General features: G+C 38.2%; 1 protein-coding gene across 1 annotated transcript in view; it reads right to left on the bottom strand.

Annotated features, from left to right (window-relative positions):
* LOC145979544 (clavesin-2-like) overlaps nucleotides 1-13981 on the bottom strand; it is a 116575-nt gene that overhangs the window by 35592 nt on the left and 67002 nt on the right. The window contains exon 4 of the mRNA XM_083112514.1: nucleotides 4073-4223. Within this exon, the coding sequence (XP_082968640.1) occupies nucleotides 4073-4223 (151 nt within the window). The remainder of the gene's footprint in view (nucleotides 1-4072; nucleotides 4224-13981) is intronic.

Genomic DNA, 13981 nt, shown 5'->3' with positions numbered 1-13981 from the left:
TTTCAATGCACTTTACTGTATATCAATGGTGCATACAATTTAAATTGACTTTGCAAAAGCCTTTGACAAAATTAAACACGACATTCTTTTTCTTTTGCGAAGGCGTATAGGGTGTGTGAGGGTAACGCCCCACACTTTCTTGATCCGGTCGTGAGTGGGGGTGATGTGATCAGCATCACGCCCCTGACCGCCTTTACCCCCCAGGGTTTCCCCCAGGTACCCATGTTATTCGACGGTGGGTGGGCACCGGGGCCGCTTCCATCGTTAGAAAAGTTCCCGGATTTGAACCGGCCGGGGATCAAACCCGGGACCTTTAGCATGGTAGTCAGATACCTATATACCCCTATACGCCTTCATGGCGTGGTGCTTTGCACAGGGGAGCACTTTACCTTTACTTTATTCTTTTGCGAAAATTATCAAGTTTTGGTTTAACAACTAATTTCTTAAATCTAATGAAATCATATCTGCAAAAAAGGAAACAATATGTATCATACAAACAATTTACATCTGCTGAATATGTACTGAATTCAGGTGTTCCCCAAGGATCAAATCTTGGACCCCTGTTATTCAGCTTGTTTGTGAATGATTTACCGTCTCATGTTAAGAACGCGAAATGTCTTACGTACGTAGACGATATAAAACTATACAAACAAATTGACAGTAGAGAGGATTCGTTAAAACTTGAAAGAGACTTAGATGTGTTATATGAATGGAGTTGTGTAAACGATCTTAATTTTAATATAGAGAAATGTTGTTTCATGCAGTTGACGAATAAGAGGTTTACTTCCCAATCTACTTACACTTACGTAGGCAGATATAGTTAAAGACCTTGGTGTCCATTTAGATTCTAACCTGACTTTTAAACAACATGTCTCACTTATGATTAAAAACTCGTACAAAACGCTAGGTTTTGTTATAAGAAGTACGAAGAACTTTAGAGATATTGACTGTATTAAAACCGTATATAAAAGTATAGTGAGAAGTAAACTTAACACATTGACTGCCGTGTGTATGATATATCATACACATGGCTTCTTGCTTCTGGGCCACGTGTATGCTACTCCATACACAAACAAGAACCTGATTCTTGGCCGCGTGTATGGAAATGCGTACACAGTTCAAGCAAAACTATATGACTGTTAAATAGCCGTGGCGTACAGCTAAGATGGGGCAGTAATAATTTTTCGTTCTGTAATGTCTTACAAGAGTAATAAAATCTTCAAATCTTTATTTACGCTTACGTATTATTTTCACTAGTACAAATGTATTGACAACTAAAGAAGAAGGGTAAATGTGTAAATACATTTTTTTCTGGTTTGAATTCACAGCAAACGATTATACATTATGGAATACATTGCTAGTACATCATAATTCTTACAAAACGATTCGTATATAATATTTTTTTGTAAACTTATGTTCCTTGTAGATATATATAGATATAAGAATGACATATTTTGTACCGAACACTTTGGAAGTTCAATGATTTTTGTTGAAACACTCCCGGCACATAAAAGGATTTTTGGGACATTTGTCACATACTGTCTTCACCCACCTGGCAAACTTCCTCCCTGTCGAGTCAGAATTTCCACTTCTGCCATAGATTTTGTAGCAATGTACACAGCGTCCTTGCTTCTTTCTTCCATTATCCCCTACTTTGTCTATCAAGTGATGAGTTGGAGTTTTTCTGCCTTGCTGCACAGGTAAAGTGAGTTGCTGTCCAGGAGGTAATTGTTCAGAAAGAATACTTAGGATTACACGTTCCCTGAATTCATTTATGTGTATGTTACTGGACTGGATGCTGTCACTGTAGAGAATGTAGGCATTCACGAGAGTCGTTCCCCATATAAATTCAATAATAACTTTCTTGTACCATTTTGTAGTCTTTCGCAGAGCATTCCCATATGAAGCGAATTGATCACTTACGTCAATGAAGGACTTGCTAGTAATGTAATCAATAATTTCAGTAGGCTTTCTAATTTCTGAACCACGTCTTTCTGTTACAGTTACCTCTTCAGCAGAGTGAGCTGTAGATAGGACCAACACATCTCTCTTATCTTTCCACTTCAGAATAGTCACATCTTCCTGAGTTTCCATTCCTACAATATCACCTTTCCTCAATTTATCTTGAACAACATCTGCTGGCAAATATTTACGGTTAGACCTAATTGTACCGATCAGATGGGTATTATTGTCAATGGAAAGGTAAGCAAGAGGAACACTGATGTAATAATTATATGTGTAAAGACGCCGGCCTTCACCGAGAAGATCTCTTACAAGCTGTGACACAATAGTTTCAGGAACTGACATGTTACCGGCCGTTCATATTTCCAACATAAAGAATAATGTTCCATGTATAGCCCCTGCTGGCACACAACTTGAAAACTTTCACTCCGTATTTATTATTTTTGGAAGGGATGTACTGTCGAAATGAAAGTCTTCCCCGCCATGGATCATACTTTCGTCGACACAATTTTTTCCCCTGGTGTGTATATTTCTTGGAATTGTGAAATGAGTTTGTTGGTGATCTTCGTAATTTTATGTAATCTATCATTAGGGACAGCACGTGATTTGTCTGCAAAATGCCACATTCGTAGAAGCAGTTCAAATCTGTTTCTACTCATTATACTTCGGGGAAGAGGAAAATCAAACAAACCACTAGTGCTCCAGTAGTCTGATAATTTTGGTACTTTGATCACCACAAAATTTTAAAACAGCGTGATATTCGGAAAGAACAAGACAAACTGTGGTAACATAAAGCGAATAATTACGTGTATGAAATCATATACACGTGGCATACAACGTCAAATTAAAAACCTACGCCGCGTGTATAGAAATGCATACACACCACAAAAACCTCAACAATGGGCTTAATTTCAATTGTATTGAGATATTATGCATACACATTTCATTCACAGTCGGTCAGTAACAAGAAAATCGGATTGGCCCAGAAGAGATACATTTTCAGTTACACGGTGGCAGTCAATGTGTTAAGTATGTGTCTATTATATGGTCTCCTCTTTATAAATATTATGAAAAAAGTCTCCAAAGAATTCAAATAAAGTTTTCTAAGATATTTATATTTTAAAAATATAATAGACCGCCACAAATGACAACGCCCTACAGAGACCTCCTTCTGAAATTCAACTTCTAAACTATTAGTAATAGGCGAAAATTGTTAGATCAATTGTTTCTGTACAAAACACTAAACGGCATATTAGATAATACTTTATTTCTTGGACAACTTCAGTTTAATATAAGGAAGAAAAATTTACGTTGTAGAAATATTTTCATCCCTAAAATTCCAAAAACCCAAAAATTTAAGAGCTGCCCGATTAATAGAATTTGTGACATGTATAATGAAATAATGATTAATAATCATTCCATAGATTTTTCAATGACATTCTTGACTTACAAGAAAACATTAGAGTCAATTCTGAAAGCACGAATATGAAATAGTTAACACATAATAACTGTATTTATACTCAAGATTATATGATTATTATTATTATTTTCCTTATTTTCTTATAAACTGTTCTGTTTGTCTATACTTCTGTAATGAATACAATTTGTGAATAGATTGCATATGTATCTATCGTAATTGAAGTTGTATTGTAATTCTGTAATTTTGTAATTACTATTCATTATTATTATTATTACTGTATTATGTACACCTTCTGTAATTGCAGGATATGCCTCTGTTGAAGGTAATAATAAATAAATAAATAAATGTCATAACACACAAACCCACAATACATATTATAATGGTTCTTCTCAGTTTTTTGCAAACTTATTTTAATGAGAGCAATAGAAAACAAATTTTTTCGTGTTTATCACTGTACAAAAATTTCCAATTTCGAAATATAACCCAGATCAATGAGATTAACCTCGAAGAACACTATTATATATAATGCAAACACGGGTTAAAACGTATTGAATACAGTCTCATCTACAGAGCACATGCATTTGAAATTTGCGTACAATATAAGAAATATAATAAAATACAAGCATGTTTTTCTCAAACCACGTGTTTCGATATTGGACGTTTGGATGAAAATCAGAGAATGGATCTCACCTAATTTTCCAATAGCCACAGCTCTCCCAAGTGCATCTCTGTCGGCTAAAATGTTGAAAATATTCATGTCATGGATATGTTTAACTTTCTCGTAAACAGCAGGTTCGAACAGATCTGGGTTCTTCTTCTTTAAATCAAAGAAATTCTTCAACTGAAAACAAATTCACTATTAATCAGATTTACACGACTGTAGGAGAAATATACTGTATATATATTGTAGATTTATACAGAGCGGAAGCTTTCTCATAATTTTTTACATATTAGAGAAATAATCATAATAATAATAGTAATATCAATAATAGTAATGCAAAATAATTATTCATCAAGGAACAGGTGAATCTGAAACAATTGATTCCATGCTACACACACATGTACGTGTATAATATTTCATGTGAAAAGTCACTTGTGATCAATAGCTAGCAGAAATTAGGATAGTGGAGTGTGTGTGATCTTCAATTCCATTATTTTCCTGATAGGGGAAAGTCTTTTGGTATCAGACACTTTAAATTTATTGATTGTAATTAGGAGCCATAATTCCACGAAAGTGTTGCAATACAGAATCTGCTACCTCAAGATACGGTTAAATTATAACTGGTAATCAATGCCGAGGAGAAGCATCGAAATTACAAATGAAAGACAAAACAAGATTGTTGCATTCTAAGAAATTGGAAAATTATTGTACATCACCGGACAGCCGTCTACTTAGCTGATTACATTCAAGACCTAAATTCAATGCTCCGAAAACCGATGTTATTCCTATATTTATTTATTTATTTACTTATTTATCGCTTGTCTTGGATTCCAAACTTAAGGCACAAGCCCTTTCTTCCACTTAACCATTTCCACATTATATAAATTGACCCGCATACTTTCGACGTGGCTTTTGGCCACGTCTTGTACGTACGCTCGCATGCGTGACCTTCAGCCACGTTGTGGGCGTAATCATATGAGGCGTTGCGGATACGAAGGGCGAACTCAACAAATGTGCATTGTGAGGGAAATTTATTTCAAGTTGTCAAGCACAGTGCGAACTCCACAAAAACTTTGGAAATCACGCATGAAACATTTCGATCTACTGTAACCAAGTTTTTGTGGAGTTCGCATTGTGCCTGACAACTTGAAACGCATTTCCCTCAAAATGTACGTTTGATGAGTTCGCCCTTCGTATCCGCAACGCCTCATATTATAGATAGGGTAAAATGTCTGCATGTTGTATTGGATGAAGGGGAAGAAGTGTATAAGTTCGCTAATTTGAAACATTTAGAAAGTTACTTCATGTGTGTATGGTACAAATATTCAAAATATTATTGTATATTTTGTTAATAATACATTGAATAAGAAATAACCGTTTCAAGATAATTAGTTGGATGTTTTGCATAAACTAATTCATTAGCGACACTAATTTGAAAATGCCATATTTACGTTTTTTGTCATTTTCACATTTTTAAACGTAATTGGAAAATAATTGTTTTCCGTCATTCCCCTCAAATTTCTACCTTGCCTCTGTAATAAATTCTGAAGCTCGTATTTTGAAATACGAAAATTCTACTATAATTCACTTACAGTAGTTTTCGGGGAGAATATAAACTTTCTTTGAAAGTTCCCTACTAACGTCCGTTTCCATGGTGAACAACAAGCACGGCAAACTCTCTAAAGAATTGTTTGTTATTATACCGCTAAACAATTCATTAAAACAACCACGATGTAAATATTATTGCATTGAGTTTACCAATATATACATACATAATTGTATCTGGACTGAAACTCCTTATGTAGATATCAGTCTTGTTTGAGGCATCTTTTATAACCAGGAGTTGATTCATCTGTTGTGATAATAGTGACCAAAATACCCCAAGAACCTCATAAGCTTACATGGAAATTGCTCAGACCTTCGCCGGGGCAGGAGATCGCCTTAATGGCTTTGAAAAAACCTGCATGTTGTACTTGATGAAGGGGAACAAATGTATAAGTTTGCTAATTTGAAAAGTTTAGAAAATATCTCTATGTGTGTACTCTAATATTGTACAAATATTCAACACATTAGCTATTGTCTATTTTCATACTAATATACAGGGTAAATATTGTCCGTTTCAAAATAGTTACATACTTCATATAAATAAATCAAATAGGGACACTATATTGGAGAAGCAGCATTCACGTCTTCCTCTGTTATAAATTCTGACGCTCATGTTTTGAAATACGAAAAGTCTAGCATATTTCCCTTACTGTAGATTTCGGGGTGAAAATAAACGTTCTTTAAGTACCATAGAAACGTCCGTTTCCATGGACAACAACAAGCACGGCAAGCTTTAATGAATTACATGTCATTATACCCCCTATACATTTAGTTAAAACAAGCACTATATAGATATTTACGCATTGAGTATAACAATATATATGTAATTTTATCTGGACTGAATCTTCTTCTTAAGTAGATGTCACCCTTGTTTCATGCACCTTTTCAAAACCATGAGTTCATTCATCTATGTGCTATTGATCTGTGAGAAATATAATATATCTCGACAATTAAAAATTAATGGAAACAATGTGTGGTGCAAAAAATGCCCGTGGCAACGGTTGCTAAGGACGTGAAAAAAGTAGATTTTCACCCTTAAGAAAGGGCCGATTAAGCGATTTTTTTAAATTTTCTCGGCCTTTTGGGACGATTTCATGGGTGGTTGTAATCGAGAGTTTTTCCCCTCAGAGGCTTCCTTCATGGAGAACATGTCAGTGAGTGAGTCAGTCAGTGGTGGGATTGGGACTTTATATATATTGGACTCGCGTACTTTCTACGTGGCCTTTGGCCACGTCTTGTACGCTCGTATGCGTAACCATCGGCCACGTTGGGGGCGCATTCATATTACATATGGGGTAAAATGTTTGCATGTTGTATTGGATGAATTGGATCAAGCGTATATGTTTGGTAATTTGAAAACTTTAGAAAGTAACTTTATGTGTGTATTTGCTCTTTAAGGTACAAATATTCAAAATATTATTGTCTATTTTTTAAAAAAATAAACATATGTAAGTAATAACCGTCGGTTATTGGTGGTTGCTACTTGGTGCAACTTGATTTTTGTGTGTAAGTTAAGATATATTTTTTTGCAACATAGGGAAACTTTTTCCTTTAACGACCCTCGTACAAAGATTCAACATATTATTGTCTATTTTCATAATAATATACTGGGTAAATATTGTCCGTTTGAAAATAGTTGGATATTTCATATAAACGAATCGAACAGCTACACTACATTGGAAGACCAGTATTTACGTCTTATGTCAATTTCACACTTTTAACCGTAATTTAAAAATAATTATTTTCCGTGATTTCGTGCGCTCGCCGATGTGGTTCGCCTATTTGGAAAGTTTTGAACGTAACGTTCTGGGTGTACGGGGTCTAATACGGTACTAACATTCAAAATAGTATTGTCTATTTTCTTAATAATAAACTAGGTAAGCAATATCCACTTCAAGATAGTTAGTTGGATGTTTTGTATATTCCAATTCAATAGCGACACTAAATCGTAAGAGCAATGTTTTACGTCTTTTGTAATTTTCACATTTTTGAACGTAAATAAAAAATAATTGGTCTCCGTCATTCCCCTTAAATTCCTCTCTCTCCTCTGTAATACATTGCGATGCACATATTTTGAAATTCGAAAAGTGTAGCATAGTTCACTTACAGTAGTTTCTGGGGTGAAAATAAACTTTCCATAAACTCCTTAGTATCGATTTTTAAGGTAACACAATAAACATATACTAGTGCACAAAACTTGAATCCTAACATACCTCGACAAGGTCGTAGTTTTTACGTCATAATGTCGCTATTTTTCGCTGCAATTCCGATTTTCTTCTTTTATATTATTGTTAACACATATAGTGCACCTTAAAGACTTTTCCCCCATAAAAAAGGGAAGAAAATGCCGGGAAAATGGCGGCTTCCCTTGAAACTGAGTCAGTGGCGGATAGACATGTCTTTTGGGGGGTACAAGTTGTGTTCTATTACTCGTATGATAATAATGCAATTATTTTCTTGTTCCAAATATGCCTGCGATCATTTCCATGTGTATTTTGACAATGTCCCGTACTTTGTTGTCCAGCGTCGGAGGGGGAAGGGGCTTTTTTTCTTCCAAAATTTTGGAATTTTCCGGTTCCTCCCCTTCCCCCGCATCCATGTATACACTCAATGTGCATAAATTTTATATAGTCCGATTTTATGGTTTATTCCGCGTATAATGGTACTTGATTTGTCCGTCTAGGACAATTAACTTCGGACCTACAGTCGTTTCAAGGTAACTGCACATTTTGCTGAATGGCTCAGTGGCGTACAGACATATCGTTTTGGGGGTACACGTCGTGTTGTATTGTTCATATCATAATAGTGCAATTATTTTCTTGTTCCAGACATGCCAACGATCATTTCCATGTGTATTTTGACAATGTCCTGTACTTTGTTGTCCAGGGGCGGAGGGGGGAAGGGGCCTTTTTTTTTACGAAATTTTGAAATTTTCCGGTTCCTCCCCTCCCCCCGCATCCATATATACACTCAATGTACATACATTGTATGTAGTCCGAATTTATGGTTCATTCCGCGTATAACGATATATCATTCGTCTGTCTACGGCAATTAACCTCAGATCTACAGTCATCTAAATGAAACTGCATTTTGCTTAAAAATGGCCCGGTAGATAGAGGCTTACCTGACAAAATGGGCTTGGTAAACCATGAGCCACACTCTTAGTTTTATTCTGGTAGTCAATTCAACTTCACAATTTTTTTTGCGTAAGGTATGGACAGTCGCGACGAGTCTTATTTTACGTGACGTTACTACTGGAAAGATATGACATTACGGTACCATTTTCAAAGTCTGTTTGCAAAAATAACTATGATGTATCGAATTTTGAGTACTAATTAAGAAAGTTATACATGACTGTTTACAGGTATGTTATCTTTGGACTAAATCTTGTCACACTTCTCTGATGCATGTTTTCTCAATAGGAATTTAATCATCTGTGATGATGATTATCTCGAGGATAATAGAAATGTTCGAAGGCACTAAACACTCTCAACTAAGCATCGAGACATACAAAGTGCAAGTTATTATTGTTATTATTTTGTTAGGCACCATGTGTCGAATATTACCGTGTACATTTTTAATCGAGCATTGGAACATCTGCGCTTCCATTAATCAGTGCGATTCATAAATATTAAAACATATACAGGAGATTTATTGTTATTTTAGATATCAAGATTAACTATTTTCCAATTTCGTTTGGAATTAGGGGCATATTTCGCCTCCGGTTCTTCCTTCACGGAGAACATTTATGTCAGTGAGTGAGTGAGTGAGGGAGTCAGTCAGTGGTGGACTATATATATATATATATATATATATATAATATATATATATATATATATAAGTAGTTGTCAATATGTACCTTTGACAACAATTTTGATTTCTTGACCCCAGGACCGCCAAACCCTCAAAAACTCACTTTCTCTCCACGTTCCACGCCTCATTTATTGCGCTGACGATGTTTCACGGCGCAAAAAAAGCCGTGATGAGTGAAAGATGAGCTCTCATCCTCTCATCCTCTCATCCTCTCATCCTCTCATCCTTGAAGGATGAATGCATCTTATTGTAATTTTCCAAGTCCCGGTCAAATGTTTGTATATCGTGACCTTTGTAAACCTCTCTCTTTCGGGAACGATGTGCCACACACACGCACACACACGCGCGCGTGTGTATCACTTTCTCCCCACGTTCCGCGCCTTATTTATTGCGCTGACGATGTTTCACGGCGCAGAAAAGCAGTGATGAGTGAAAGATGCACTCTCATCTTCTCATCCCCTCATCTTCTCATCCTCTCATCCCCTCATCTTCTCATCCTCTCATCTTCTCATTCTCTCATCCTCTCATCTTCTCATCCTCTCATCCTCTCATCCTTTGAAGGATGAATGCATCTTATCGTAATTTTCCAACCCCGGGGGGACCAAAAATGTTTATATATCGTGACCTTTGTAAACCTCTCTCGGGGAACGATGTGCCACACGCGCGCGCCTGCCTCTTATTATTTCCGTATTGTGACACAAACAAACAAATAATAATTGTTGTTTTTTAGGATTCCTGGCCCCTATAACCTCGCCAGGGTGCGTGGCGGCGAAAATCGTCACGAGTTTGGATTTGTATTGCAAATGCTGCCAAAAATTCAATCAACGTTGTTTGTTCTCAATGCTGGAATCTTACGTAGATTATTCCATGAAACATAAATCGATAATCCTATACGAAACCTCAACGGTGTTTATTGCCATCCGCTTCCGCAGTGGACGACTCCACCCTCGGCAACCACAAACGGCAACAAACTCCCCGAACCTAATCATCTCGCATCTGCTTCCGCCCGAAGTGAATCTGGTTGAGGAAAATGATCGAATACCATGACAAACACGCATAAGGTGGAACTGTCAACGGTGTTTATTGCCATCCGCTTCCGCAGTGGACGACTCCACCCTCGGCAACCACAAACGGCAACAAACTCCCCGAACCTAATCATCTCGCATCTGCTTCCGCCCGAAGTGAATCTGGTTGAGGAAAAATGATTGAATACCATGACAAACACGCATAAGGTGGAACTGTCAACGGTGTTTATTACCATCCGCTTCCGCAGTGGACGACTCCACCCTCGGCAACCACAAACGGCAACAAACTCCCCGAACCTAATCATCTCGCATCTGCTTCCGCCCGAAGTGAATCTGGTTGAGGAAAAATGATCGAATACCTTGACAAACACGCATAAGGTGGAACTGTCAACGGTGTTTATTACCATCCGCTTCCGCAGTGGACGACTCCACCCTCGGCAACCACAAACGACAACAAACTCCCCGAACCTAATCATCTCGCATCTGCTTCCGCCCGAAGTGAATCTGGTTGCGGAAAAATGATCGAATACCATGACAAACACGCATAAGGTGGAACTGTCAACGGTGTTTATTGCCATCCGCTTCCGCAGTGGACGACTCCACCCTCGGCAGCCACAAACGGCAACAAACTCCCCGTTCCTATATAACACACCAGTTTCTCTTTTTGTACATCATTATCATAGTGAACCTCAATCGTGGCAGTTCAGTATTCTTAATTGTTTGTCTGATAGTATACATATATATCATCGTGGAAGTTTTAGTGAGCTACAAGTTTTATTTTGAAGTCTCTCTATCTTTCTTGAAAGGTGAACGTCAATTGTGGCAGTTCAGTATTCTTAATTGTTTGTCTGACAGTATACATATATCATCGTGGAAGTTTTAGTGAGCTACAAGTTTTTTGAAGTCTCTCTATCTCTCTTGAAAGGTAAGTTTTTTTTTCAAGTGTGTTTTATTTTGTTTTCACGATATATATTTATTTTGTTTTGCGTCTGACACACACACACGCACATATTGAGAGGCGTCATAAAAATTGACACACACCTCCTACAACAGTGCACACACTGTTCGCGTCTAATATATATATGCATTTTTGTGTAAGGAAAAAATATCTAGCACTTTTCAGCTTTTTTGATCTATTTTTTTTTCCTTCTGTTTCAGTGAGCTTTCCCCTACCACCACCACAACCCCCCTCCCCCCCCAAAAAAATTTCTCTGTATATATAAATAACAGAGAAAAAAATGGAACCGCAACCAGGTCCCTCCGGTTTTTGCGGGAAAGTGGCATGTCGTAACTGTGGAAAATTAATTTCTAAACCCAATATTGCCAGGCATTTGAAAAAATGTCGTCTACCTGAACATGATGTCGCCCCCCCGGCAAAGAAATCTCGCATTGATGCGCATGAAGGCGGTGCTTTGAATAAAAGTGCACGCATCATGACGTATAAATCTGGAGGTGACGAAAAATGTGACTCGAGCACCTTCCTCGACAATGTGAAATCTCTGGTAGTTGATCAATTACGTGATTGCCTCGTCAATGTTTCAATTAAAATTCATCTCGTCTTGACCCTCATGTATGAGAAAGTTGTCTCATCCAAGACAAGCACTTTCAGCTTTTACGTAGGGTGTGAAGACTTGCATGAGGGCAATCACAAGGATCTGGACGAGATAGTGACACGGCTATTTGAGCACCTGACACAAAAACAAGAAGAGTTTGAAGGTAGAGGAAGTGGATGGACCCTTTGCGGTCGCAGCCACACGTTACAGCTTCGAGTGTGCAATTTCAAACCCTTACGTAGCGCTCAAAAAAACAAGCAAAAAAAAAGCAAAATGCAGTGTTAAACATACAAAGTAATGATGAGAAGAGTTTCCTATGGTCTGTCATCGCCGCATTACACCCAGCTAATAATGTTAACCCCCAACGCCTGTCCAATTACAGACGATACGAGGGGAAATACAAGAATGTCATGCGAGGAATTTCCTATCCTGTGCCCGTGAATGAGATCGATCAATTTTTAAAAAACTATAGAGAGGAAAAAAAAGAAGATATCGATATTTTTGTGTTTGGGGTTGACGATTACGACAACATTCGTGTGTTAAGACCTGCGAGAAGCCAGAATAATGTAATTCGACTCTTGCTTGTAGATGGCCGTTACAGTTTGATACGGAATTTCTCACGATTAGTAGGAAGACAGATCAGCAAGCATCACGATAAGATCGAAATTTGCGATCGATGCTTGAGAACTTTTCGCGTGGGAAAGAAGATGAGAGAACAGCACAAGTGTTTTGGTTCCGTGAATGCAGAACCCGAAGATGTCATGCCCGAACCCGGAACCAAGATGAAATTTCAGAAACACCAGGCTCTTCTCCACCATCCCGTCGTTTTTTATGCCGACTTTGAAAGCTTCCAAGTTCCCATGACGTCTTGCAACCCTGATCCCTCTACCTCAAGCACAATCCAAATTTTTCACCACGAGCCTTGCAGTTTCTCCATCTACGGAGAAAAATTAAATGATGTCATCTTGTATTGCGGACCCGATGCGGCAAAACATTTTGTTAAGAAGATGGCGGAATGCGCGAGAGAACTTGCACCCAGCCTGAAAGGCTCTTACGTTTCTCCACCTGCTCTCACGACGGAACAACAGCGGAGACATGACACGGCGACAAGATGCGCGGAGTGTAACCAGACTTTCACCCCCGAAAATCACAAGGTCGTACACCATGACCACCAGAATGGATTATTCCTGAGCACCATCTGTAATTCGTGCAATCTTAAAATTAAGGAGTCGCATTTTGTTGCCGTGTTTCTGCATTACACGGAAAAATACGATACGCATCTGTTCGTCAAAGAGCTCTACAACATAACAACTCGAATCAGCATCATTCCGAGAACGAGCGAGAAGTATATTACAGTGAGAGTGTGGATCCCTCTCGAAGAAGGAGGTAGTGTGGAAGTTAGAATCCTGGACTCTTACAATTTCCTGTCCTCCAGCCTCGCTACTCTTGCAGCTCAACTTGGCGACGAAGATCTTGTGGCCACCAAACAAAAATGTTTTTCGGGGGGAGATGAGAATTTGAATCTGTTGCGTCGCAAGGGCGTCTACCCCTACGAGTACGTCAACGATTTCGACAAATTTGACGAGGCGGAACTTCCACCCCGGGAGGCATTTTATTCTCATCTCACGGAGGACGTCTGTTCCGAAGAGGACTACGAACACGCTCGTAGTGTGTGGACAACCTTCAATTGCCAAACTTTTCGTGATTATCACGATCTCTATCTCAAATTGGACGTGACTCTTCTCATGGACATTTTCGAATCGTTTCGCAAGAGATGCATCTCGATCTACAAGTTGGATCCTGCGTAATTCTTCACGACGCCGGGATTGACTTGGGAATCGATGATGAAATACACCAACGTGGAACTGGGACTCATCGCAGAGAAGGAACAGTATGCCTTCATGGAGAGTGCGATACGCGGTGGCATCGTCCAATGTCCTCG

Source organism: Lepisma saccharinum, chromosome 26 (assembly GCF_977018435.1).
Source record: "Lepisma saccharinum chromosome 26, izLepSacc3.1, whole genome shotgun sequence".
In the NCBI taxonomy this organism is placed as follows: domain Eukaryota; kingdom Metazoa; phylum Arthropoda; class Insecta; order Zygentoma; family Lepismatidae; genus Lepisma; species Lepisma saccharinum.
Note: the sequence above shows the minus strand (reverse complement) of the source record. Positions and strands in the feature narration are given on the sequence as shown.